Source organism: Trichoplusia ni, chromosome 19 (assembly GCF_003590095.1).
Source record: "Trichoplusia ni isolate ovarian cell line Hi5 chromosome 19, tn1, whole genome shotgun sequence".
NCBI classification, from domain to species: domain Eukaryota; kingdom Metazoa; phylum Arthropoda; class Insecta; order Lepidoptera; family Noctuidae; genus Trichoplusia; species Trichoplusia ni.
This window is the reverse complement of record NC_039496.1, coordinates 7,310,582-7,334,239: the sequence shown is the minus strand read 5'-3', so window position 1 is coordinate 7,334,239 and position 23,658 is coordinate 7,310,582. Positions and strand designations below refer to the sequence as shown.

The 23,658-nt window shown below is 43.7% G+C and overlaps 2 protein-coding genes across 7 annotated transcripts; both read right to left on the bottom strand.

The window, feature by feature from the left end:
- Positions 1–204: 204 nt before the first annotated feature.
- On the bottom strand, positions 205–21,179 carry LOC113503577 (ral GTPase-activating protein subunit beta). Of its 6 annotated transcripts, XM_026885613.1 has the most exons (29): positions 20,861–21,174; positions 19,732–19,890; positions 19,244–19,481; positions 18,584–18,818; positions 17,797–17,957; positions 17,381–17,523; positions 16,906–17,026; positions 15,321–15,494; positions 14,566–14,655; positions 14,319–14,444; positions 13,983–14,060; positions 13,416–13,581; positions 12,963–13,172; positions 12,658–12,863; positions 11,210–11,320; positions 10,226–10,360; positions 9,434–9,655; positions 8,900–9,006; positions 8,656–8,824; positions 8,064–8,238; positions 7,637–7,766; positions 7,449–7,550; positions 6,947–7,152; positions 6,446–6,578; positions 6,061–6,191; positions 5,473–5,654; positions 5,121–5,207; positions 4,708–4,927; positions 205–1,048 (listed from the first exon to the last, which is right to left on the bottom strand). In XM_026885613.1, the coding sequence occupies exons 1-29, from the start codon at positions 20,894–20,896 to the stop codon at positions 934–936; spliced, it is 4,368 nt and encodes a 1,455-aa protein (XP_026741414.1). In that variant the 5' UTR covers positions 20,897–21,174; the 3' UTR covers positions 205–933. The 6 variants fall into 6 exon arrangements, with proteins under 6 accessions (XP_026741414.1, XP_026741412.1, XP_026741411.1 ...); XM_026885611.1 differs by having other exon boundaries at positions 8,656–9,006; positions 14,319–14,441; positions 20,861–21,179; XM_026885610.1 differs by having other exon boundaries at positions 8,656–9,006; positions 20,861–21,178.
- A 663-nt stretch (positions 21,180–21,842) lies between these two features.
- LOC113503602 (B-cell receptor-associated protein 31-like) lies at positions 21,843–23,358 on the bottom strand. Its single transcript, XM_026885652.1, has one exon. It carries the CDS (start codon positions 23,119–23,121, stop codon positions 22,480–22,482), a length of 642 nt encoding a protein of 213 aa, XP_026741453.1. The 5' UTR covers positions 23,122–23,358; the 3' UTR covers positions 21,843–22,479.
- Positions 23,359–23,658: the final 300 nt, after the last annotated feature.

Below are 23,658 nucleotides of genomic sequence, written 5' to 3'. Positions count from 1 at the left end.
GATGGCGTTGTGTGGAATTATTAGTACATAATAAACTATTTTTAGGAAACTCATTCAGAATCAGGTAGGTTCAGAGAGTTTGTATACAATCTACTTAAATGGGATAACTAATAATAACTTCGTAATTTCTAGTCTTTCAACAGCTAAATATTTTAGATAATTCTAAAAAAATGTATATTCATTGTTAAATAAAACAAAAAAACATTAGTATTGATAAGAAAATAACATTTTATTATAATATAACAATAAAATTAAGTACATTACGCAAATAAATACTGCATTAGAAATCGGAATGTTAACATAATTTATGAGTACAATTCATTGGTTTATGCATTTCATCAGTCTTAATGAATAAATAACAGTAAAAGCGTTTATTATAATTAATAATACATTGATCGAATAATTCGAGAGCTCAACAACTGCAGAGCTATTGCATGCCGCCTCATTTAAAACAAATTAATTTATTTTTGTGTAATAAGACTCACGCAGTTATTTTAAAACGTGACGTGTTCGAATAAAAATCATAAGATACGTAGGCACGTTACAATTTTATATTACGCGTGCATAAAATATATATTCGGTTGGACCGTACCATGCCTGAAGAAAACAATTGAAGCACGGTCATATACTAAAATGTATTTACTTTTTTTTAAGAAATAAGATTAAGATAATTGGTTAAAAATTATATTACATTGAGTAATTCTTTTGAGTTACTCAAATACATATTCAACAAACAATGTTCATGTATAATGTTTGCTTATAAAACTGGTTTGGCCCACGCTTGGGTTTTGTAGCCCAATTTTTGCCCACCAAGAATGTTAAATTATTGGGCAGACATCTAAAGCCAATAAGTTTTGATGCAAAGCTGGAATATAAATATCTTGTTTGATGAAATTGTGATATTAAGGAATATGTTAGAAGTTAAAGTTATGTCTAGGACGGTGCTCTGAACAATGACTCCAAAAGTTCTGGTTCAGTTAAATCTTTTTTGTATTGTTGTGCTAACTCTTGAATGAGGTGGCGCCGGCGGACGTGAGGCGGCTGATACCTGTAAAATATTTTGAATAAGTTGAATGTATCGAAGCCACCATCTTGGCTATATCGCAATGGGTTTAGAAAGACAGGTAAATCTATATTTTGAGCACGGCGATATCATCGGAGATAGTTGCTGATTTTGGTACCTGTTTAAATCTATATTACATGCACCTAATTGAACTGCCGATGAAGTGCTGGTACAACACCTTGTTGCGTAATCGCGGAGAATGCGTTGCGAGTCGCGAGGTCGAATGGCACCCTTGTGGGGACAGCATCCGGTGTCAGATTCGACGCCGTCGCCTCAGTCGTGGAGGTAGTCCGTCTGTCAGTGTGTGCAGTACTCACAGGTCGGTGTGGAGGCGGGTGCGGCGCGCGGCGTCGAGCGCGGCGCGGCGCAGACAGTCGGGCAGCAGGCGCGGCGCCAGCACTCCGCAGGTGGTGTGTGCAGTGCTACGCGGACGATACCCTAATTTTAGCCTCGGGTTCTGACCCCCGGGAATGCATCCGGCGTGCGACCTGCGGCGTCCAGGTGGTTGTAGGTCGCATCCGGATGCTCGGCTTGGACGTGGCTCTGGGGAAAACCGAAGCTCTGATGTTGCACGGCCCCCGGAGCCAACCCCAGATGGACACGTGCCTGACAGTGGAGGACGCAAGGATCCCACTGTCGGGCACGATGAAGTATCTCGGCCTGGTCCTTGACGGACGGATGAGCTTCCGGGAGCATTTTAAGCGGCTGGCACCAAGGCTCCAAGTCGCCGCAGCCGCTCTCGGAAGGCTCCTGCCGAACGTCGGGGGCCCAGACGTTGGGTGTCGCCGGCTTTACGCAGGGGTCATTAGGTCGATGGCCCTGTACGGCGCACCCATATGGTGCGGTAGTTTAACGCCTAGGAACAGGGCGGTTCTGCTTGGTGCACAGCGGGTGGTTACCAACAGGATCGTCCGGGCCTACCGCACCGTCGGACGAGAGGCATCGTGCGCCTTGGCGGGAATCCCGCCCTGGGATTTGGATGCGAGTGTGCTAGCGGACCTATACACCCGCTGCACTGCGCTCCGGTCTCGGGGCATCGAACCCTCGCCGGGGCAGCGTGAGACCTGGCGCAGACAAGCCCGCCTCGTCGTATTCCGAAATTGGGAACTAAGGCTCGCCAATCCGACGGCGGGGCGGGCTACGGTGGAGGCAATCCGCCCACATCTCCAACAGTGGGTGGAGAGGCGGTACGGTGTTTTGACGTACCGCCTCACGCAGATGCTGACCGGACACGGTGCCTTCGGGCACTACCTGTTTCGGGTGGCCCGAAGGGAGGTCACCACAGTGTGTCATCAGTGCGGTGACGCGGATGACACCGCACTTCACACACTGGCCGCATGTCCAGTCTTTGCGGAGCCTCGCGCCGAACTTGTGTCTGCGCTGGGTGGAGTGGACGTCGCCGAGTTGTCGGCTGTCATCGCTGCAGCGATCGGCAGCCGGGCGGCGTGGGATGCATTGGCCTCCTTCTGTGAAACAGTGATGTCACAGAAGGAGGCGGCGGAGCGCGTTCGGGAAACTGACCCCAGCGCGCCCGCCATACGCCGACGTCGAGTGGGGCGGCGCAGAGCCGCGCATGAGCGCGCTCTCCCGCCCTAACTAGGGTTCTGGGCGACGGCACGGGGGTGTCTGTCGTCCGAGTATATTACCCACGGCGGGGGGCCACATTCGGTGCTATGGATGAGGTCCCAATATGAGGCGAGGAGGCCGACGCTCTTTACACTTCGGCCTCCACACAACACAAGAAAGTGACCTACCGGCCCACACTACTGGCCGGTGGAAGCCCGCGGTCGGTGTATGAAGGATTGCAACGCATTGCCATACACCGACACAAAAACGCGGATGACGTAGCACGGCGGTTCAGGTTTAGTCAGTAAAAGTCTGACACTACCCATTTCCTCCCCCGAGGGAGTGGGTGTCCATGAGGATTCCCCCGCCCAAAAAAAAAAAAAAAAAAAAAAAGGTGGTGTGTGCAGTACTCACAGGTCGGTGTGGAGGCGGGTGCGGCGCGCGGCGTCGAGCGCGGCGCGGCGCAGACAGTCGGGCAGCAGGCGCGGCGCCAGCAGCGCGCCCGCCGCCAGCACTCCGCAGGTGGTGTGTGCAGTACTCACAGGTCGGTGTGGAGGCGGGTGCGGCGCGCGGCGTCGAGCGCGGCGCGGCGCAGACAGTCGGGCAGCAGGCGCGGCGCCAGCAGCGCGCCCGCCGCCAGCACTCCGCAGGTGGTGTGTGCAGTACTCACAGGTCGGTGTGGAGGCGGGTGCGGCGCGCGGCGTCGAGCGCGGCGCGGCGCAGACAGTCGGGCAGCAGGCGCGGCGCCAGCAGCGCGCCCGCCGCCAGCACTCCGCAGGTGGTGTGTGCAGTACTCACAGGTCGGTGTGGAGGCGGGTGCGGCGCGCGGCGTCGAGCGCGGCGCGGCGCAGACAGTCGGGCAGCAGGCGCGGCGCCAGCAGCGCGCCCGCCGCCAGCACTCCGCAGGTGGTGTGTGCAGTACTCACAGGTCGGTGTGGAGGCGGGTGCGGCGCGCGGCGTCGAGCGCGGCGCGGCGCAGACAGTCGGGCAGCAGGCGCGGCGCCAGCAGCGCGCCCGCCGCCAGCACTCCGCAGGTGGTGTGTGCAGTACTCACAGGTCGGTGTGGAGGCGGGTGCGGCGCGCGGCGTCGAGCGCGGCGCGGCGCAGACAGTCGGGCAGCAGGCGCGGCGCCAGCAGCGCGCCCGCCGCCAGCACTCCGCAGGTGGTGTGTGCAGTACTCACAGGTCGGTGTGGAGGCGGGTGCGGCGCGCGGCGTCGAGCGCGGCGCGGCGCAGACAGTCGGGCAGCAGGCGCGGCGCCAGCAGCGCGCCCGCCGCCAGCACTCCGCAGGTGGTGTGTGCAGTACTCACAGGTCGGTGTGGAGGCGGGTGCGGCGCGCGGCGTCGAGCGCGGCGCGGCGCAGACAGTCGGGCAGCAGGCGCGGCGCCAGCAGCGCGCCCGCCGCCAGCACTCCGCAGGTGGTGTGTGCAGTACTCACAGGTCGGTGTGGAGGCGGGTGCGGCGCGCGGCGTCGAGCGCGGCGCGGCGCAGACAGTCGGGCAGCAGGCGCGGCGCCAGCAGCGCGCCCGCCGCCAGCACTCCGCAGGTGGTGTGTGCAGTACTCACAGGTCGGTGTGGAGGCGGGTGCGGCGCGCGGCGTCGAGCGCGGCGCGGCGCAGACAGTCGGGCAGCAGGCGCGGCGCCAGCAGCGCGCCCGCCGCCAGCACTCCGCAGGTGGTGTGTGCAGTACTCACAGGTCGGTGTGGAGGCGGGTGCGGCGCGCGGCGTCGAGCGCGGCGCGGCGCAGACAGTCGGGCAGCAGGCGCGGCGCCAGCAGCGCGCCCGCCGCCAGCACTCCGCAGGTGGTGTGTGCAGTACTCACAGGTCGGTGTGGAGGCGGGTGCGGCGCGCGGCGTCGAGCGCGGCGCGGCGCAGACAGTCGGGCAGCAGGCGCGGCGCCAGCAGCGCGCCCGCCGCCAGCACTCCGCAGGTGGTGTGTGCAGTACTCACAGGTCGGTGTGGAGGCGGGTGCGGCGCGCGGCGTCGAGCGCGGCGCGGCGCAGACAGTCGGGCAGCAGGCGCGGCGCCAGCAGCGCGCCCGCCGCCAGCACTCCGCAGGTGGTGTGTGCAGTACTCACAGGTCGGTGTGGAGGCGGGTGCGGCGCGCGGCGTCGAGCGCGGCGCGGCGCAGACAGTCGGGCAGCAGGCGCGGCGCCAGCAGCGCGCCCGCCGCCAGCACTCCGCCGGGCGCCGCGCTCGCTACTCTCACGAGTCCACATCGTCGCGCGCTCACGCACAGCGTCACCACCTCGTGCCGCCGCCACGGCAAGCCCGTCTCGCAGTACGACAGTAAGTCATCTTAAACAAAACACGATTATTCAGATCATCAAGAAAAATTAAGGACAAGACACTCCCCCTCTCGCCCCCCTTGCCTTTTGCGGTTAGAAAACCTCAATCCTCTCGACTCTTCTAGGCACCTTCCTGAGGCAAAAAAATGCAATCCCCTCCCGTTTTCCCAAACACTGATGCGGTCAACCGGTCGATTACTTACCAATTGGTAAGTTGAGATGATCTTCAAAGTCCTCCAACCAAATGATAAGAATTTTCGTCGTGAAATCTCTGTTACGTCTTCCGCTACCTAAAAGAAAACAATATAAAAAGGTTATATTAACTTCAGTCCTTAGAACACTAAATCTTAAACGACTAAATCAGAAATTAAAGTTACAAGAAAAGTTTAACGTACTTGATATCTACGGAACGTATCGTAAAAAAAACATGTTGGAAACCAAATATTGCATATCCTAACCTAAACCTTGCGAAATAAACCTAAAATGAAGTCGACTTTAAATACTAATTAAAACTTGTAATAAAAGTAATAACTCAGGCATAAATGGAACACTTACCAGTAAGTTGCGACTGTGGCTGCTTGTCCAGGTCGAGAGACAGCGCCCTCAGTTTGTCGCTCAGCTTGCCGGTGGCTCGGTCGCCGCTCGCGCGCTCCGACTCGCTAACACTCCGCTCGTAAGACGCCGCGCCCGAACTGCCGCTGGACACGTCCCAACACGACCCCGCTGCCTTCTCAGAGCTTTTGGGGAAATAGGATTATGTGCAAAGAATGTGAATCAATAAATATTTTCTTAAATAAAATTAGCTTTTTTTCATGTTTTTGATAGTATTTTTGAAACATTTGGTAATTAAGAGATTTGAAAAAAAAAGATTGTACGAAACTTTTGAGGCTGTCAACTGCATTCAAATTTACAGATGAATTGCAGTTGAAATGCGGTCCTTCTGTCTAGAAACTAATGGCATATAATAATTAGAAAAGAATGAATATCGAAAAGCAAAACGATCAAATCCTCCGCCAGAAGCTAGAAGTGACTACTCAAGATTATGTCCTTTTCGCTCCATTAAAGAGAACTTGGAATCACAAAAGAAAGACCTACATGCTCATTTCATTTCATTACATACAAGAGCAATATACCAAAACTAACCTGTTTGACAAGCAGGATCCGTCGACATCAGACTTCATACTATCGTTCTGCCGGTCTTCGCTTTCCGACACTTCGCGGCCAGAGGGCACCACGAACGCGATCTCGTTCGTAGAGTCCGACCAATAGAGGACCTGTCCAACATAATTATCACTTTTTGTAACGAGGGCCCCGATTCAGATCCAGCGAAAGGAAATAAGATTAAATTTGACATTATTCGTATTCTCTTCAAACAGCCGCCGCATGTAAAGCGTCTCCTAAGCCAACACTTCCATGTCCCATACAGTTTCGCCTTCTTCGGGGCTAACGAAGTTCAAAAGGATTTTACCGTAGACACAAAATTCAAATTGTAGGTTCTTTAACACTGGTACGATGATGTTATCCGTACCTGTTCCCTTGCATCGTACATAGCAGGCGCGGGTTCTCTCTGCGTGGTCTGCGGCGGCGTGCGGGCGTCGTAGCTCGTGTCCACGTGACCCGTCCAGCCGGGATGCCCGCGGACTGACACAGGGGTGCCTAGCCTGGATACAACAGTGGTTGTTGGTGAAGATATAAGTGAGTTTTGTAAACTGTTGTCCATAGGAGTGTCGAGAGTTAAAGGATTTGGTACGGACTCAGCTTCCAGATTTACCTCCACAAACTCAAAACCTTAAACAGGCTAGTGATCGTTCAATTACTTTATTTTCACACAACGACATCTAGTCTCAAACAAAGCAAAGCTTCTATCATGAGTACTAGGCAACTGGCAGACCTACTTAAATATTTCTATATACACTCATATTACATAATTGACACCCAGATACAGAACAAATAATCGTGCTCATCACACAAACATTTGTCCTGGGTGGGTATCGAACAGTATTAATAATTGATGTCACAACAGTCTCACCCGCGCAGCATCCTGACAAAGGCGGGCGGCACAGTGCTGAGACTGGCCGCGTTGGCCACTATGTCGCTGGCGCGCAGCTGCCCCGCGCGCGCGCAGAACACGTGCACGGTGGTGGGGGCGCGCGCGCCGCACGCGTCCACGCGCCGCAGCGCCGCCGCGAACCCCGCGCGGGACGACTCCAGCGCCACCAGGCGACCCGCCGCGCCCTGGGTGTACAACATAGTAGACACGTGCACGTTTCGGATAAACGTATCTCTTCAGAAGGCTTTAATTTTGATTTTTAGCTTTATGTTTAGCTGGGCTCTTGGAACATACCGTAAAAGTAAGACTTTCAGTTTTAAAAGAAGGTCAGCATTCTCCACCGTGTAATGCGATCTCTCATTTTCGATAGAGACCACCTTCTACCACGTGAAGTGCACTGTCTGGTTTCACAACGCCAAGTTTTACTTTAACTAGTAGTTGGTAGAGGAATGAGAAGCTTATTGTGTCAGGAGAAAATTACCTTTTTATCGCCTCCTATGTTCAAGTAACCAAAATGTGAGAGGAAAAGTCTCGCAGTCTGGAATTCTGTGACTGGCTCTGGAGGAACGTACTCTTCAGGTACCTGTGACCAAAAAATAAAGGATTTATTTTCCAATTATAATAATTGTTGAATAATTCATACAATGTTTTTATTCGAATAATACATACGACATTATCTTCACTCTCCCGCACCCGCTTTTCAATGGCTGCTTGCTGTTCCAATAGTTTGAAAAGTGTTGGAGCTTCGGGGTCGTTCAGTTGACGCACTACAGATTCCAGAGTCGGGAATGCCGAATCACTGAGGCAAAGTAAGCAAAAATTATGATTTTATTTTCCTTTAAAATTGAAACAGGTAATTTTGGAAATTCTTGGATTAACATAAAATTTATAAAAGCTAACGCGTGGCTAAAATAAATGTAACTTGAAGACAATTTGAACATCTCCGAGAGCGAACGGTATTAGATCGCTTATTATATTACAATGGCAAGTTAAAGTCCCGTCACTTTTTGAAGATGAATGTTATTTGCAGTTAGTAGTAAACTTATATTAGTATTTCGTGTTATGTTGTTAAGTGTTGTTGTGTGTATGTACGCACAGCGCGCAGGGCGGCGCGGGCGGCAGCGGGCGGCAGACGGGCGGCTGCGCGGGGCGCGGGTCGCGCATGTCCACGGGGCGCGCGCAGGCGCCGCCGCAGCCGCGCGTGGCCGAGCGCGCCGCGCCGCGGCTGCTCAGCGACCACGCGTAGCGGCCCCAGCCGCAGCGGATTATCACTGCACAGGCACACCACACACATCAAGCTATACGATACAGTACCACGTCAGCGGGCTGCTGGCAGAGTAGGCTAGAGTGGTGGGGGTAAAAATTAGGGGGGTGGAAAGCGGCGGCGCATTTAAAGGTGCTTTATATGAGACTTATGTCGATTCGGTTCATACCATAATTTTACATAGGTGGTCAATTTATTACTTATTACTGTCGGGCACAGGAAAAATAAGGAAAGAGGAGGAATATACTAATTAATATCAAAATATCCCCGTATATAACACGGTATTATAAAGTTACGTTCACAAACAAAAATAATATTTCATGACACAAAACTTCACGTCTCTGTTCCACTCGCTGAATACACAAACTAAATGACTTCTTAGCGATATCCTAGGAAAACCTTTCGCTTTTTCATCTTTACTTACCTATAAGAGTAGGTTGTGGCTCCTGGCTGTTGCTAAGCGGTTCTTCAAGCAGAGACAGCAATATATTGCCGTCTGCTACGAAGTGCCGAAGTTGGCCGTGCCCGAGCGCCGCCAGCCAGCGCTCATCCAAACGACACCATGACGATCCGTGACCACCGTTACCAATTTGCTGAGACAAAAGAATCAAGTCAATTTCTGTTTTAAAGTTACCTTTTATGGAAAAAAGCTTTAGTATTTTTGATACCTGTTCCAAAATCAACATTAGTAACGATTCAGCAGCATCGCGAACTCTCATGGAGACAGGCTTCAGTTCTTTCTCATCCTTCATTTTTGGTGGTTCACCGGGTTTCCCTGTAAATAAAAGATAATTTGTACAAGACCGTCCTGTGTACGACTACAGGTAATATCGATACAACAAAATTAGTAATTTATTATTGAGATCAAAATGGGATCAGCTCAAGTAGTCAGAAAAAAACATGTACAAAATAAATAACAAAAATGTTTTATTACATCAAGGCCTTTTTCAGTTTCTTTGAAAATTCAGCAAATCATTTGAAAAAATTTTCTATAATCAAAATCATGGATGCAGGTAGCAATGAACAGGTCGGGCTGGAGAACGAACGACGAGGCCTATGTCCAACAGTGAAAAGCTAAAGGCTGAGATAATGATGATGAATCAAAATAAAAATATTGTATTGCATCTAAGCTTTTCAGGTTCTTCAAACAAAAATCTTCAAGCTCATTTAAAAATAAATCAGTAATATAAGTAAGAATTAACCTTGACTCTTGCTGCCGGAGATACCAAGCTCGACGACCTCCAACAGCGTGGCGATGCAGTCGGAGTCGGCCAGCAGCGCGGGGCACAGCCAGGCGGCCAGGCACGAGTAGGCGGCCACCACGCACGAGTGCAGGTCGCGCGAGTGCGCCTGCGGGGGCCGGCTGCACTGCACTGTGATGTAGTCGCAGATCCAACGCACCGCGCGCTTGCGTTCTATAGCCTCTGCAGTCGAAATAGAGGTTAGGTATTACTTTAATAGGTTCAATATGAAGAGGGTTATAGATATGAGTTAAAAAAATAAAATAGAGAAATACTCTTGTTTCTACTTTTTTTAAGGAACCCCGCTTTAAAAATGTAATACTTGTGTTGTAGGGCATTAAAGTCACTTGCACAAAGGCACCTAGAATCAGAACAAGCATTTATGTATTACACAAACGCTTGTCCTATGCGGGGATCTAACCCACGACACATCGCTTTCATTTGGTTCGGAAATTTTCGGTGTATTTAAACATGACAAGTATGGAAAATATCTAGAATAGATCAACCACAAAAACTCATACAAGGACTTACCGATAATAAATTCTAGTTTGCATGCAAAACACAATATAATACATTAAACACACATTTGTGGACATCACAATAAAGTATAGGAATTAGAAAACATAGAAATTAAAAAGATAGAGGAGGATTTTTCATTCATATCATTAACATATAGATTATAGACACACATACATCCAAGCTAACTAACAAATCGATTCATTATTTATGTATAAAAATACTTAAGTATCGTACCTGGCTTCGAAGAATGTAGCTTGGCAAGTCCTGACAGCAGTTCCAAGGCTGCCAGTGAGACCTGCAAATCTCCCTTCCACGAGGATATGAGCCGGTGACACACGAGGTAAGTAGCTCGCACCACCAGCGCAGCACCTGGTATAACTCACACTTGCTAGATAGAACACAAATGTATGGAGCTACATACAACATGGATATAGCTCTTTAGCCATCAGTACGATGGCAAAACATTAATAACGGCAGTTTGTAACTTGTCTAAAGTAAAAGAAAAAGGAAGGTTGCAAAAAACAATCAAAGAATTAAGAAGGAACTAATTTTCAGACAGAGGAAATGTAACAGTAAATCAACATACTTCTTTTCTGTGTTTCGGCTAAAAAGTTAAAGTAATTATCTCATTAATAAAAGAATAGTGATCAAAATGAAATGAAATGAAAAATTACGACAAACAAAACTGCAAGCAAACATTGAGAGATATAAACAACCAAGCATTGATGTGAACACTGCAAGATTTCTAATCCTTATACTCACCATTGCTCGCATTAAATAAAAACCTGTTACTTTCTTGAAGAAATATCAAATGTTTTAGACTTACAGTGTTCTTACAAAGTGGGCAATGTATAGACATAATAATAACAAAGTGCTATCTTATAACATAGCATATACCTCCCAAAACAACGTTTCAATTAATTGACGGTAATTAAATACAGCCGGAAAAGAAAACTTTGCAACTTTTTACTCATTATGCGTATTTATTGGAATTGCCCGACTAGTTTCGGACCAAATCAGCGTCCGAAACTAGTCGGATGAATATACCGAGGAAACTGTTTATTTAAATATTAGAAACATATATTTTATTTGTTAAACATAAGTGATACACATACAGATCTGGGCGCTATGTCACTATTTCTAGGAGCTATGTCTTAGAACACTATTATAACCAATACGTTGCCCCTTTGTACAGCAAATAAAAACGTGTGTAATTACCGAAAACAGGCGAGGATGGGTCTAGCTCCCTAACGTCAGCCGCGAAGTCGTCGAGCGAGTGCCCCTCGGCGCTCCCCTCGGCGCTGCCGCTGTCCGACCGCGCTACAACACCCGCACAGCGGCGCACGCGGTTACATCATCATATAGTTACCGGCACGGATCTTGAGCGCTCGGCGGAAGAGTGGGGATCGCTTTGCGCATCGTAATATAAAACGCCAATCAATTGTGCATACTCGTCGTCTTTTGGTGTATGCAACTGCATTAAAGAACAAATCACTCATGACGACTATGACGCGATGCGCTGCGGGCCAATCAGTGCACTTTAGTCTACCCCGTGCCTCACTTCATACCGCAAAAGGGACCCAAAAATCACTTCTGCGCAGGTGAAGGTCAGAGCTCAAGATCCGTGCCAGTAACTATACTATTGTATATACTATCTCGTTTGTTCAGGTTATTATCCTTCAGTATATCCTTTTGGTTATTGCTATTATCCTGTTTTTTGTTGCCTCTTTCCTATTCGTTATTTTCGCTATCATGTTAGTGTTGGCTATCACTTGTTAGTTAAAGTTCTTAAAAGTGTTGTTTTTTTTAAATACAGCTAATTATTAAATACAATATTTTCCGCACCAATAAATTGTGTTTGGGTGTTTTCTACTTCCGATATTAAATAAAAAAGTGTCTAGATTAACCAGTAAGGTTAATTTTTTATGTAAAATATTTAATTTTGAGACTTGCTCTCTAAATAAGGTTACAGCATTTCTGGCGTAGCAAAATAAATGTAGCGTGTATGTGTGAACTTTTATAAGTGTTTGTGATGGCAGTGGGTTAGCGTCACGTCACGAAGCTTCGAATACTAGTGATAGTCAACTGTCATGGTGTCGAACAAAATATAATGAGGGACATATAATCAGATATTATGAAGGGTGTAGTGAAGGAGTTTATATACCAAAAAGCATTAACAGGGGCGGTCAAAACGACTTAGAGCAATATTAATACAGTTGTGGAAGAGTGAGTGTGACAGCGCACTACATGAGAAGTGGCGTCTCCCTTTCACAACGGCACAACATAATATTAGTTTATGAGGTGATACTCTCTGAACTGTTAAGTTAATGATTCTACGAAATGATTGTATGCTCCTCATTCGTTAATGGACAACTTCATAGTAAACCATGGACAATGTTTATTCAAATAGCCAATGAATGGTCAATACTTAGGCTAGCGTTTAATTAAGGCTTTACCATGCGCTCACAAATCCCTGTTCACTCAACATTTGTGAGTACACTGCTTGCTGTGAGTACTTTATAATTAGTCCGATCTAAAATGTTGTATTTAGCGCGCAATGGTTTACACTCAAATTAAAATCGAGATTCCAGAAAGTGTATCACGAGGTCGTGGTAAAGCCTTATTTAAGAAAATCTGTATAAATAGCTGAACGGGTAAAAAGTTACCTTTATAATCCGTGCTATGTGACATGGTGGACCCCGGGGGGGCGCTGTGGGCCTTCCCCGGGCCTACATACGCGTTATGCCGCACGCACAGGTACAACGCGCTCAGTAACGGCACGGCCAGAGCGTCTGTAGTCTCCACTTGTACCGCAGACACGCATATCAAGGATATTTTACCGCGAGTATAGTCACCGAGCGTCATGCCAGCGCTGCAATGAGAATTGAAGCTTAGTTTGTTTAAGGTTCATTCTTGTTTGACAACTTACAATTGTGGTTTGAAACTTAAATAATAAATATTGTTCACTTACTATTCGTTGCACCCAGGGAACTCAGGAACTGGCAGTCCCTTATAATGGTAAGGGAAGGCGACCAATGATAGTAGAGCACTAATGGCCGCTTTTCGTAATTCTCTCTTGTCTATGGACCCGCATTCTAGTTTTGGTTCTCTCTCTGATAAAATCTGGTCTAAAGCTGTCACGAAGTCTGGTACCAAGACTAAAACGCCGTCTAGATCCAATCTAAGGAAATGAACAGATTTATAGTAATTCTTGAACTATGTGTCATCATACAAAAGAAAACTGAAAATTACTTAAAATTACTTTGGTCGTTTTGTAATATCTTTATTGAAAACCGAACACATTGTTTCACTCGAACAATTCAATTCAATTTATAAAACTATTTTGATTGTAAATATTTTTTCTCCATAGTCGCGTTTCAAACGTTTCGATCCTTTCGAAGACTTATCTAGTCTGCTAACGTACCGGAAGAGGTCCGGCGCGTTGAGCACGACGGCGGCGGCGGTGGCGGGGTCGCGCAGCCCGCGCGCCAGGGCCGCGTAGCAGCGCGCCAGGTAGGGCGCCAGCACCTCCTCGCGGCACTGCTTGCTGCACAACACGCGGCACAGCGTGCCCAGCGCTTCTGCGCGACCTGGGCGCAGTCAACAACACATTTTTACCCTCTTTTTTGGTACGGCGGGGGAATCCTCATAGACTCTCGTTCCCCCAAGGGAGGACTCAATTGTACCCTATTACGTTTTTATAGACGCTTAATATTATTAGCGAGCTGCGTCGAAACAAATTTTGTACCTTATTGTTAGGAAATGCATTCATTAAGTGTAAATATTTTCATTTTAAATAAATTTGATTCTGGTGAAAATAATTAAAATTATATTTTTTTTTAACTCGTTGTCTAATTTGCTATAGTGATTCAATTACCTGGAGTTGAGGACGTGGATGGGTACAAGCATATACAGTATATCAATGCGCCTTTTTTAATTTTCGACATTAATCTCCATCAAAAAAATATAAGACAATAAATTGAACACTTACCTGGCTGATAGCTAAGCATGTTCAGTTTGAACGTGGAATCTGACAGCGATGGCGGCGGCGGCGTGCCCTCCGCACGTTCTAAAAGAAATTATATTTTTTTCAATCAAATAATAAAAACACATAAAGCTCCCATAATTCTTCTTAAAAAATGGTTTTTAAATTAAGAATAACATTCAGTACAACCTTAGTTAAGCAGCATTTCTTTTCTACAAAATTTTATTTTGCTTTACGGCTTATCTGTCTCATGACGTTATACCTACTCCTAAAAGATCTTAGGAAAACTGGCAACAACACTACTTACATATTACATACTTATAAATAATGTTCAATACTCACGTTGGTTAGTATAGGCGGGCGTAGTGCCGATGAGAGCGGCCTCAAATAGCCACTCGCCGAACAAATGTAGGATAGAGTTCACCTTCGGGCGAAGCGGAGTCAACGGCGGCTTCTCAGACTCACCTACTGAATATAAAGGAACGAGTTTAAATGTGATCTGCCAGAAAACAATGTGAAACTAGTTGTTTTTTTTTTAATTTTAATTTAAACGCTTTAATTTAAAAAGTTTTTTCTACAATTCGAATACCTTGCGATGAAATAGAGTTGGGTGGAGTCGTGGGTACGACACTGGGCGGTCGACTGCTGGTCAGACCGATCAACGAGGTTCGCGGGGTACCTGTATGTATAACGTATATAAGAAAACTATAGACAAATATATATACAATAGAACATTAAACATGTATTGAACAATACGTTTACTACAAGTCTAAGTACGTTCACTATAAAAACAAAAGTGCACCAAATAAATGAGAATATCAAATTGGCAACAGCCGAATGTACAACAATTCATATATAAAGTGAATAAAAAAACTAAAGAAAAAAGCAATAGAAATCACCAAACTTCACACAGGCAAAAATAACAAAACACACCAAATAAAAAGTGCTAAAATTTCACAAGTGCTGAATCTACACTAATACTTACATGTATCTACATCTTTGTATTTAACAGACACAATACAAAACTAAAATACAAACATAAACATTCAAATTAATAAGAACTACGATAGGTCACACAATATTTAATCCAAATAAGTTTTATTATTTTCAATGTATAGATTGAACAATCCGAGAGGAGCACATGAAACGAGTAAAGACGAAAGCGTTAAAGTAAAAATACTTTAACGCTCTTTGGAATAGTTAGTGGGTCAATAAAATGGCGAGGATGTCAAAAAAGGAAAAAAATGAATATTTGTACCACAATTCGATTTTTAACTAATGTTGGTACTCGACAAATACAATTTATCATTTGGTTTAGATATGGTGTTCCTGTGTGCGTCTTACTTCGTTCAGGCAGCTTGTCGCGCGGCCTGGCGGCGGACACGCTGAAGGACTTGGCGAGGCGGCGGTGCGCGGGCGGCGTGAGCTCGGCGTCGTCCGCGCCCTCGGCCGCGCCCGCGCCGCCGCCCGCGCCCCCCGCGCCCCCGTCCCGCGCCCACCAGCGCTCGCTGCCGCGCCCTGACCCCCAACCCACAAGCCAATACTACTATGGTACACTAGTCATACCTTGCACAACTTATCGATTAAACTTGATTCGATATCGCTATACCATCGATAATTACTCAATTTACAAGGAAGTCACTGGATGACCTCAAGTCTATACTTTTATGAAATAGTATCGAATTAATTTATTCGATTACTGAATCATCCCGATAGATAAGAAAACGGAATAGCAATCGAATGGAGTGCTAGAAAACGTACTATTAATTATGTTTTTTAAAGCACTGTCATCGATTACTTTTTCGTGGACTAGGCAAGGGTGTACTCAAGTATTCGTGTATAATATTATTATAGATATGAATGTCTTTTATTATTTATAAACTTTGTAACTTCATGTCGCCTTTATACTGAATAAAAAATACGTGGGAAAAGATTAAGATTACTTATTAAGTGATCAAGTTAAAATGGCATAGGCAAATCCGAAGTAATCAGTTCCGGGCAATTTGGAAGCTATCAAGAGAATAAAAGTTTAAAGCAAAATCTCAATAAGCGTCATTTCAAACGTGTGAAGAGAAACAATCACCCTGAACTCAACGCTTCCCCGTGTATAACTCAACCAGACTGCTTTTGGGCACAGATTACTAGTAACTCAAATCATTTAGACTATTACTTGGCATTGAAAGTAAGTTTAAAATCGTACACATATTAAACTTCATATAACGGCCTAAAAGCAGGGTATTGTCAACAGTGCCTACAAGGCTTAAGTGCAAAATTGTAATCTCTAAAGAAGAGCATAAACCAAGGTGTAACTAAAACAATCAATGAAAAATCTTTGTATTATTTATCAGCAAAATTCTTGACAAATGATAATCAGCCCATGTCAAGTTCATTGCTGATAATTATACTATCAAATGGCATGCATGTGATCTATTAAAGATTAAATATAAGTTGGAAAATATTTTAACATCCTTTAATATCGCAGTATCACGCGGAATCATTTTTAATATTTGCGACTACTTTAGCAAAAGACTATCTATTTAGGAAATGTTTAGTTAAGTAAGTTTAGTATAAGAACAGAAACATAGCAAATCAATATCTTCAAAATTCTTAAACGCATTACATTACATAAAGTCTTATTTACGTCGCGGAATAAATATATTTCTATAGCTAAGGTTAACTAGACAGACATAATAATATGTCTTTTTAATAAGATACTGCAAGTAAATTTACAAGCAAATTTGCTGCAAGATTTTTGTTTTTGACTGTTTTTGTTGGATATTTTCCTGAATTAAATATTGTACAATGTGCCTTAGAAACTAACAAATGAATAAATAATAATAAAAAAACAGTCTTTAAAGATCACATGTCATGTAAGTAAAGTGTTAGATAAGCCACGCCCATCACACCACTACGACTACTGCGTACGTACCGAGGAAGGCGTCGACGTGTGCGGCGATGCCCTTCATGGCCTTGTGGAAGATGGACGGCAAGGCCTGCAGGCAGGGATGCTGGCTCGGGTCGCGAGAACCTTCCTCTTGTGTTATCGAGTACTGTAGGGGGTTTATTTAATGTTTTGTGTTCAAGTAAAAACTGATAGAAAATTGGGAAGGTATCTACCCAATGTAGGGTCAATCCAGATTATATGTGATGATGCTGATGGCACTGTAATAAGTGTTTCGATAGTTTGATTTTTTGCATTGATGTGAACTATACGAGACTCGTTCAAGTCTAATCTCAATAAAATAATTCAATATTTGATAGAATAATAATTCCCCAATGAATCCCATTCCCCGAAATTATAACAATAATAAAAAAAGCGAAATCGACCTGACTCCATTACGATAAAGTTGTTTTTTACTTCACCACTACTGTTTACAGTAAGTGAGTATTTTTTTTAATGTTACCTGCAAGAAATCAGGCGTCTGACTGATGACGTGCGGCCGGCAGAGGTCGACGGGGTTCCCGATGGTGTGCAGGATGCGGTACCAGCTCTGCATGACCGCCTCCGCGCTCATGTCCGCCGGGATGAGGTTCGCGTCTTCCTCGCCTGAATGTTATACATTGCGGATAATGTCAGTTATCATTGATGATACCTTAGTTTTTAAACAGCAATGTACGTTAAACTGGGTTGTTGATTGTTTATTGGCATTGTGTAAGACATATTGACGCGTAAATATTTTGAAATATTTAAGGCATGTGCAGAATTTTTAAGTTTTAATTAGTATGAATACATTTCTTTCTCTTTGCACGTTTCGTTTCTTTACTTGAACTGTAAGAAAAATTGGTTTTAAGGCATATTAACGTAATGAATCCTACTTACTGATTGGCATAACGGGGAAGAGCGGCCCGTACATGTGCTTGAGCAGCCTGGCGGTGAGGCAGAGCGAGGCGCGCGTCCACTGCTCGGTGAGCGGCGCGCGGTGGCGCCAGCGGATGCACTGCTCGCGCAGCGTGCGCCACAGCGGCGGCGCGGGGAAACATCTGGACTCATACATACTGTACTCAATATCGACTGCGCGGATAGCCGAATGGTTGAAGTCCCCACATCGGAAAAATGTTGGCGTGATCCGTGAATGCGTATCCTGAGTCTGGGTGTCATTGTGCATGTGACTTGTATGAGTTGTATGTTTGAGAACCCCATGCGACAGAAGGGTTAAACTCTAAAGTGCGGAAGAAGAGATTAAATTCTGTTGTCTGGAATGAACTAAGTTGATAAAAGATTTATTTTAATCCAGAATATCAGCTTCCTCCCGGATCCAGCCCAGGCTAGCGTGGGAAGGTATCAAACATGCAAACAAATATTCATCTTTTTAACATTAGAGTGAAATATGTTGCCGTACAACATATATTTCTAGATTTATTCAAATCACGTTTGTAAACTGTTTATTTCGATTGTTTTGAAATATGATCTTATCGGAAGGTAACCATCTGTTTTTGATATCACCCGTACATAATTATCCTAGTTGCCCACTTACGCACTGTGGAACGCATGTAGAATTTATCACGTATTTTTTTTTGTAATTACTTTGCTTTTTCATGCATGGATATTGGCCCATAATTCATCTTCCATGGGCGGGGTTGTCATTCCTGGTGACATTGTTGCATACCTGTGGCAGGCGAGTATCCAGACCTCGAAGAGCACGCAGAGCACCCGCTCGCAGAGCTGGTCGGCGGCGGAGTGGTGCGGCGCGGGCGGCGACAGCAGCGCGGACGCGGCCGCCAGCACCAGCAGCAGCAGCGCGCGCCACTCGCGCCCGCCCAGCGCGCCGCCCGCCGCCAGCGCGCGCGACAGCCGCAGCACGCGGTGGCACAACACCGCCTGCTTGCTCATCAGGTCCACGCCTGGACACCGCCGCACAACATTATATCATATCTTTATTGCGGTTCCCTCAATAGATATTAAACATACATATGTACCTACGTATTTGAGTGCCCTTTTGGGTGTGCACATAGAGTTAATCATAATCCGATCAGGCAGAAATGGTGATATTGGCCAATATGATCGATAAGAGATGAGGGGCAGTAATTATCTAATCATAACTAACACTCTTGAGCTCTACAGATATTCTTTATTAAATTGTGTATTCAAAATTCTAGCTTATCTTAATTTTACTTTAATTTGGAAACTTACCAATATCCATTTGATATATGAATGCGAGTGCTTGCAAAAGAGATATATTTCACATAGCATACCGAAAATAACATATGCATATATACAAACGACAAGTGCATCAAAGACGTAGCTAGGATGTAGTAAGTAGACTCACTCTCATTAGGCCTGGGCACGAAGAGGTTCTGCAGGTGTCTGAGTATCCGGCGCGCGTACTTGTGCGGCGCGGCGGCGACGGGCGGCGGCAGCGCGGGCGGCGGCGGCATGGCGGGCGGCGCGGGCGGCAGCAGCGGCGCCAGCCACGCGCAGCACACGCGCACGCAGTCGCGCAGGGCCTCGTGCTCCTGCAGCGGCAGCGACAGACCGAAGCGGATCACCTCCAGCACCCACTCCACCTTCACACAAACATTACAAACATATTACTCAGTACTGCTTAGAAAAATATTGATGGTATATTATCATCAACATATATTATGATGTGTCTTGTGTCTTAAGTGCTCCTGATCTAAATAGTTCAAGTAAACTAAGCTACATCATATTAACCCAATACTATCCAAGATACCACTTTTAAATACCTACATCTTATTTCTGGTAAGTATATTCAATTCCTAACTTCTGTATTCATTATACATAATTACGACAAACCTCAGCATCAGTAGTAAGCGGGCTGGGCTCGTGCGAGGCTAGCTGTTTGACGACAGCGAGCACGACGTCGCGGCCGCCGACCGCGCCCAGCACGCCGCGCCCCCCGCCCTCCAGCGGCAATGAACTCCATTCTGAATACATGCCGCCACTGTCTTTGCTCTGTGAAAGCAATTATTAGGTACTTATTGAAATAAAATGATACAAACAATAATTATACCACTCAAAGTTATAATAAAGAGTAATCTAAGTAGTGTGGTCACTATGTATATAAAATATATGAAATTTGTTCCTCACAGCTAAATATGTATTTCTACTGAATTAGAAGAACATTTTAAAATAAAATTTAATTTAATACATCATAAGTTTGAAGCACTTTTACACCAAATGCAATTTTATGAATAATATATGCTTAGATAGCATGGATTAATCAAACCTGATAGTGATATAAACATAGATGACACACAGAAAAAGTACTTGAAAGTATCTAGTTTATAGAAATTTATTTGGCTATATTAAAGGCAGGCCACCAACACAAGAATAAAAAGTATTCACAAGATATTTTCCCATGTTTCCTTAACTCTTCACTATTATCCTTACATATCTGGTCAAACTGGCTCTACAGTAAACACGAAGAAAGCAATTATGTTTCTAAACATGCAACATATTAACTGAATTCACTCTTAAAATCTGCTCTAAATAATATCAAAAAACCTATAATCCATTAAATTGGCTCCCACTAATTTTTAAAATTGACACCCAGTAATGAGATCTGTTTTTTACCTGCAGAAACAACAAGAGTGTCACAAACAAAGTATGATATACAACAAGTCCTATGTTGATAAACCTCTCTACATCAACTATAAATATTTATGCTTTAACTATAATTGTTGTTAATTTGAAAGATTGTAATAGCAAAATATTTGCAGATCGTGAAAGAGTTTGTAAATACTTCCTAGTCTCATGATGAATAGCTAAAAGTTTCTCTATTTAATCAAAAAGATAATCAGAAACTTTCAGTAGGAAATTAAAATGCTATGGAGAAACAAAGATTCCAAAATAAGGATTAGAGAGAGGTGTGAATACTTCATACCAAAAAATATGTTATAGAAGTGTTTACAAGTAAACTTACCTGGTTGTTGACTCTATTGAAGATGGTTACATTCATAAATAACACTTAACGGTAACTACTATAACGGGTCACTAGTTTCTGTTGTAGTACTTTACAAACACATTATAGCCTAGCACACAATTTTATAAAAAGACGAAACCCACGTACGAGTTCATTATTATTAAAATCTCATTTATTTATCCTTACTTTCAGCAAACTATGTTATTTCGTTATTTCTAACTAAAACGTCAATTAATATAATGTGAAAGCAAAGTATACGATAGTAGTAAGTGGAACAGAGACAGAAAAACGAATAACTTAACTTCCATACGTCATCTGTCAAAAAATCAGTCACAGCTGACTGACAGTTCGTGTAGTTTACAAAGTAAGCTTTAAAGCATAAACTTGAATGTTTTTATGCAAAACACATTATTTTATCATAATAATTCCTTAAAAATAGTTTCCATTACGAGAGCGTTTATATAACGATCATAGTTTTCGAATGCTTGTCCTCACCGACTTGCATTTTGAGTTGTCTAATCGATATCTATTAGCACTCAGTATAATTATATTTTGCGGAATTTAATCTATTCTATTCATATGAATCGGTAACTTACCGCTGACAGGATCTTCTTCAAAGTTCTCCAGAGATGGTCGTGACTACCTTGTCTGTTACTTCAGACAAGGCAGTCACGACCATCTCTGAAGATTCAATTTAAGTTTATATTTCTTCTTAACTTTTTCATCCTTAAAATAAGTAAAAAAGAACAAGTATTTTTATATTTTTTGTGTTTATTGTAAAAAAATTTAGCCAGCTTAATATATAAATTAAATAAAGTTACATGATCAAACCGATATAAAAGTAATAGTTGCGATATTCAAAGGTTATGACCAGACTAACTCCATATTTCTAACTAAATGCCAAACATTAAACCTAAATACTTATTGCTTTTACTTTTACAGAAAGTATCACAGTCCAACCTTTGATTATTTAAAACTTTAATTTTCAACTACAGATTTATATAACTTACTATTAAAATCAACAATTGCTTCTAGAACATTCATTACTCAATGCATTTGTTGATAAAATATAGTTAAGTATGTTTTAACAAGACTAGAAATCAATAAACTATCATAATATTAGTAAAATAGTAATGATATAGTTTCTAAATATACAAGATCTCAAAGCACCAGCATGTTATGATCAAAAATATTCTCAATTTTTAACAAGTCTCTAAAACAGTCATGTTTAAGTACTAGTTTCAAAGTTTAAATTTTTCTATAACTTGAATACATTATTTTTATATGTTTTTTTTCTTGTTACATTACCATTGCCCCTTGCCCCTCAGGGGTCTTAAATTAACCATAAAATAGGAAGAATGTTAATATATACAAATAATCTCCATAGACATCTTAAACAAGGTAATGATAAAGTTAGAAAAAGTAAATGCATTTAACATATTACATAAAGGGTATTTAAAGTTACATCAAATTTAATCAACAAGATCTCATATCATACTCATATAGTAGTAATCATGATTAGTCAAAGATTAGTCACCCAGCACAACATAAATGTTACTTAGAAATTATTTGTTTACTTTTGTTCATCAAATAACTTAGTTACAACTTAATTGCAATGTTCATTCATCTCCTTTCCCTAAACTTGCAGTAGCAGCAATGGCTTCTTCATACTTTAATTTCCAAGTCTTAGCTTCTTCCTCCAAGTCTTTGACTTTAGATTTCTCCTCATTCAGGTGTTTCTCAGTCTCTTCCAGTTGGTTCTTTATTTCGTCGTAATTATTTTGTTCAGAAGCCTGCAGTGTGTTAGCTAACACTGTGGTTTTAGCCAACTTTACTGTGGCCTCTGCCTCCCTTATTATGTTTTCAGCTTTCTTGCTCAGTTCATCTTGAATAATGAGCATTGTTACCAATCTTCGAATAACAAAGGTAAGGAAAATAGCAAACCCAGTTATGTAGAAATTTCTCTGTGCTCTAAATAACTTAACATTCCCTTTCATTTCATTTGAAAGGTGCGTGTGCGAAGCCGCATCCATGCTGTGTGAATATTTCCGCATTTCTCTTATAGCATCAAATAAAAATAGACTTAGTACTCCTAGAAATACGTAAAAGTATACTGCGGCATGTTGTTGAAACATGGAAAACAAACGTGACTTGAAGAATTGATTCCATCTTCTAGGACTAAATATGGGCAGTACCATAATAATGACGACAGCTACCTCGAAGTAGAGGTATCCAGCAATGAAAGTCCATTGTATAGACATTTTTCTTGATATTAATAGCCAGCCGGTGTCTTTAAAACCGTATGCTACGTAAAGTTTCGATGATTAGTCACTTACAACAGAACACAGGGCACTATGATTCAACACTGAAATGGTTTTTTAGAGATTTCAAGGTGCCGAAAGTATTCTTTTAAACTTTGCTGTCGAACAAAATATAAAATAAACGTCAGTCAATAGACTCAATACTACTTGGCTTGAATTTGACAGCACAAAAATAATCAAAAACATCAGAAAGTTCAAAACCACAGATTAACATACAGCCACACAGCTGACCCTAACAACCTAATGTTTATAAAATTGATGCAATGACTGGACTGGATATTTTTGCCAAAGTATTTATAATCCAACTATTCCAAGTATGTGCATTTTGTATACTCCGTTTTGATATATTAAGCGTCCTTTTTGTGTAAAAGAGATGGCTGCATCACTGTTCGTTGATTCATGGTAGGTTGATTGGTTTGTTTCATTACAGCTTCCCCTACAGACAATCGACAAGTCAGTACAATAATAAACTTTCAA

Excerpts from the sequence above, each read along its gene's own strand:
- LOC113503577 (XM_026885610.1), bottom strand. The coding sequence starts at position 20,896 with ATGAATGTAACCATCTTCAATAGAGTCAACAACCAG. Across the intron at positions 14,656-15,320 it reads CGACAAGCTGCCTGAACGAA|GTACCCCGCGAACCTCGTTG; the intron begins GTAAGACGCACA and ends TTATACATACAG. Across the intron at positions 8,239-8,655 it reads GCCACAACCTACTCTTATAG|TGATAATCCGCTGCGGCTGG; the intron begins GTAAGTAAAGAT and ends GTGCCTGTGCAG.
- LOC113503602 (XM_026885652.1), bottom strand. The coding sequence starts at position 23,121 with ATGTCTATACAATGGACTTTCATTGCTGGATACCTCTACTTCGAGGTA.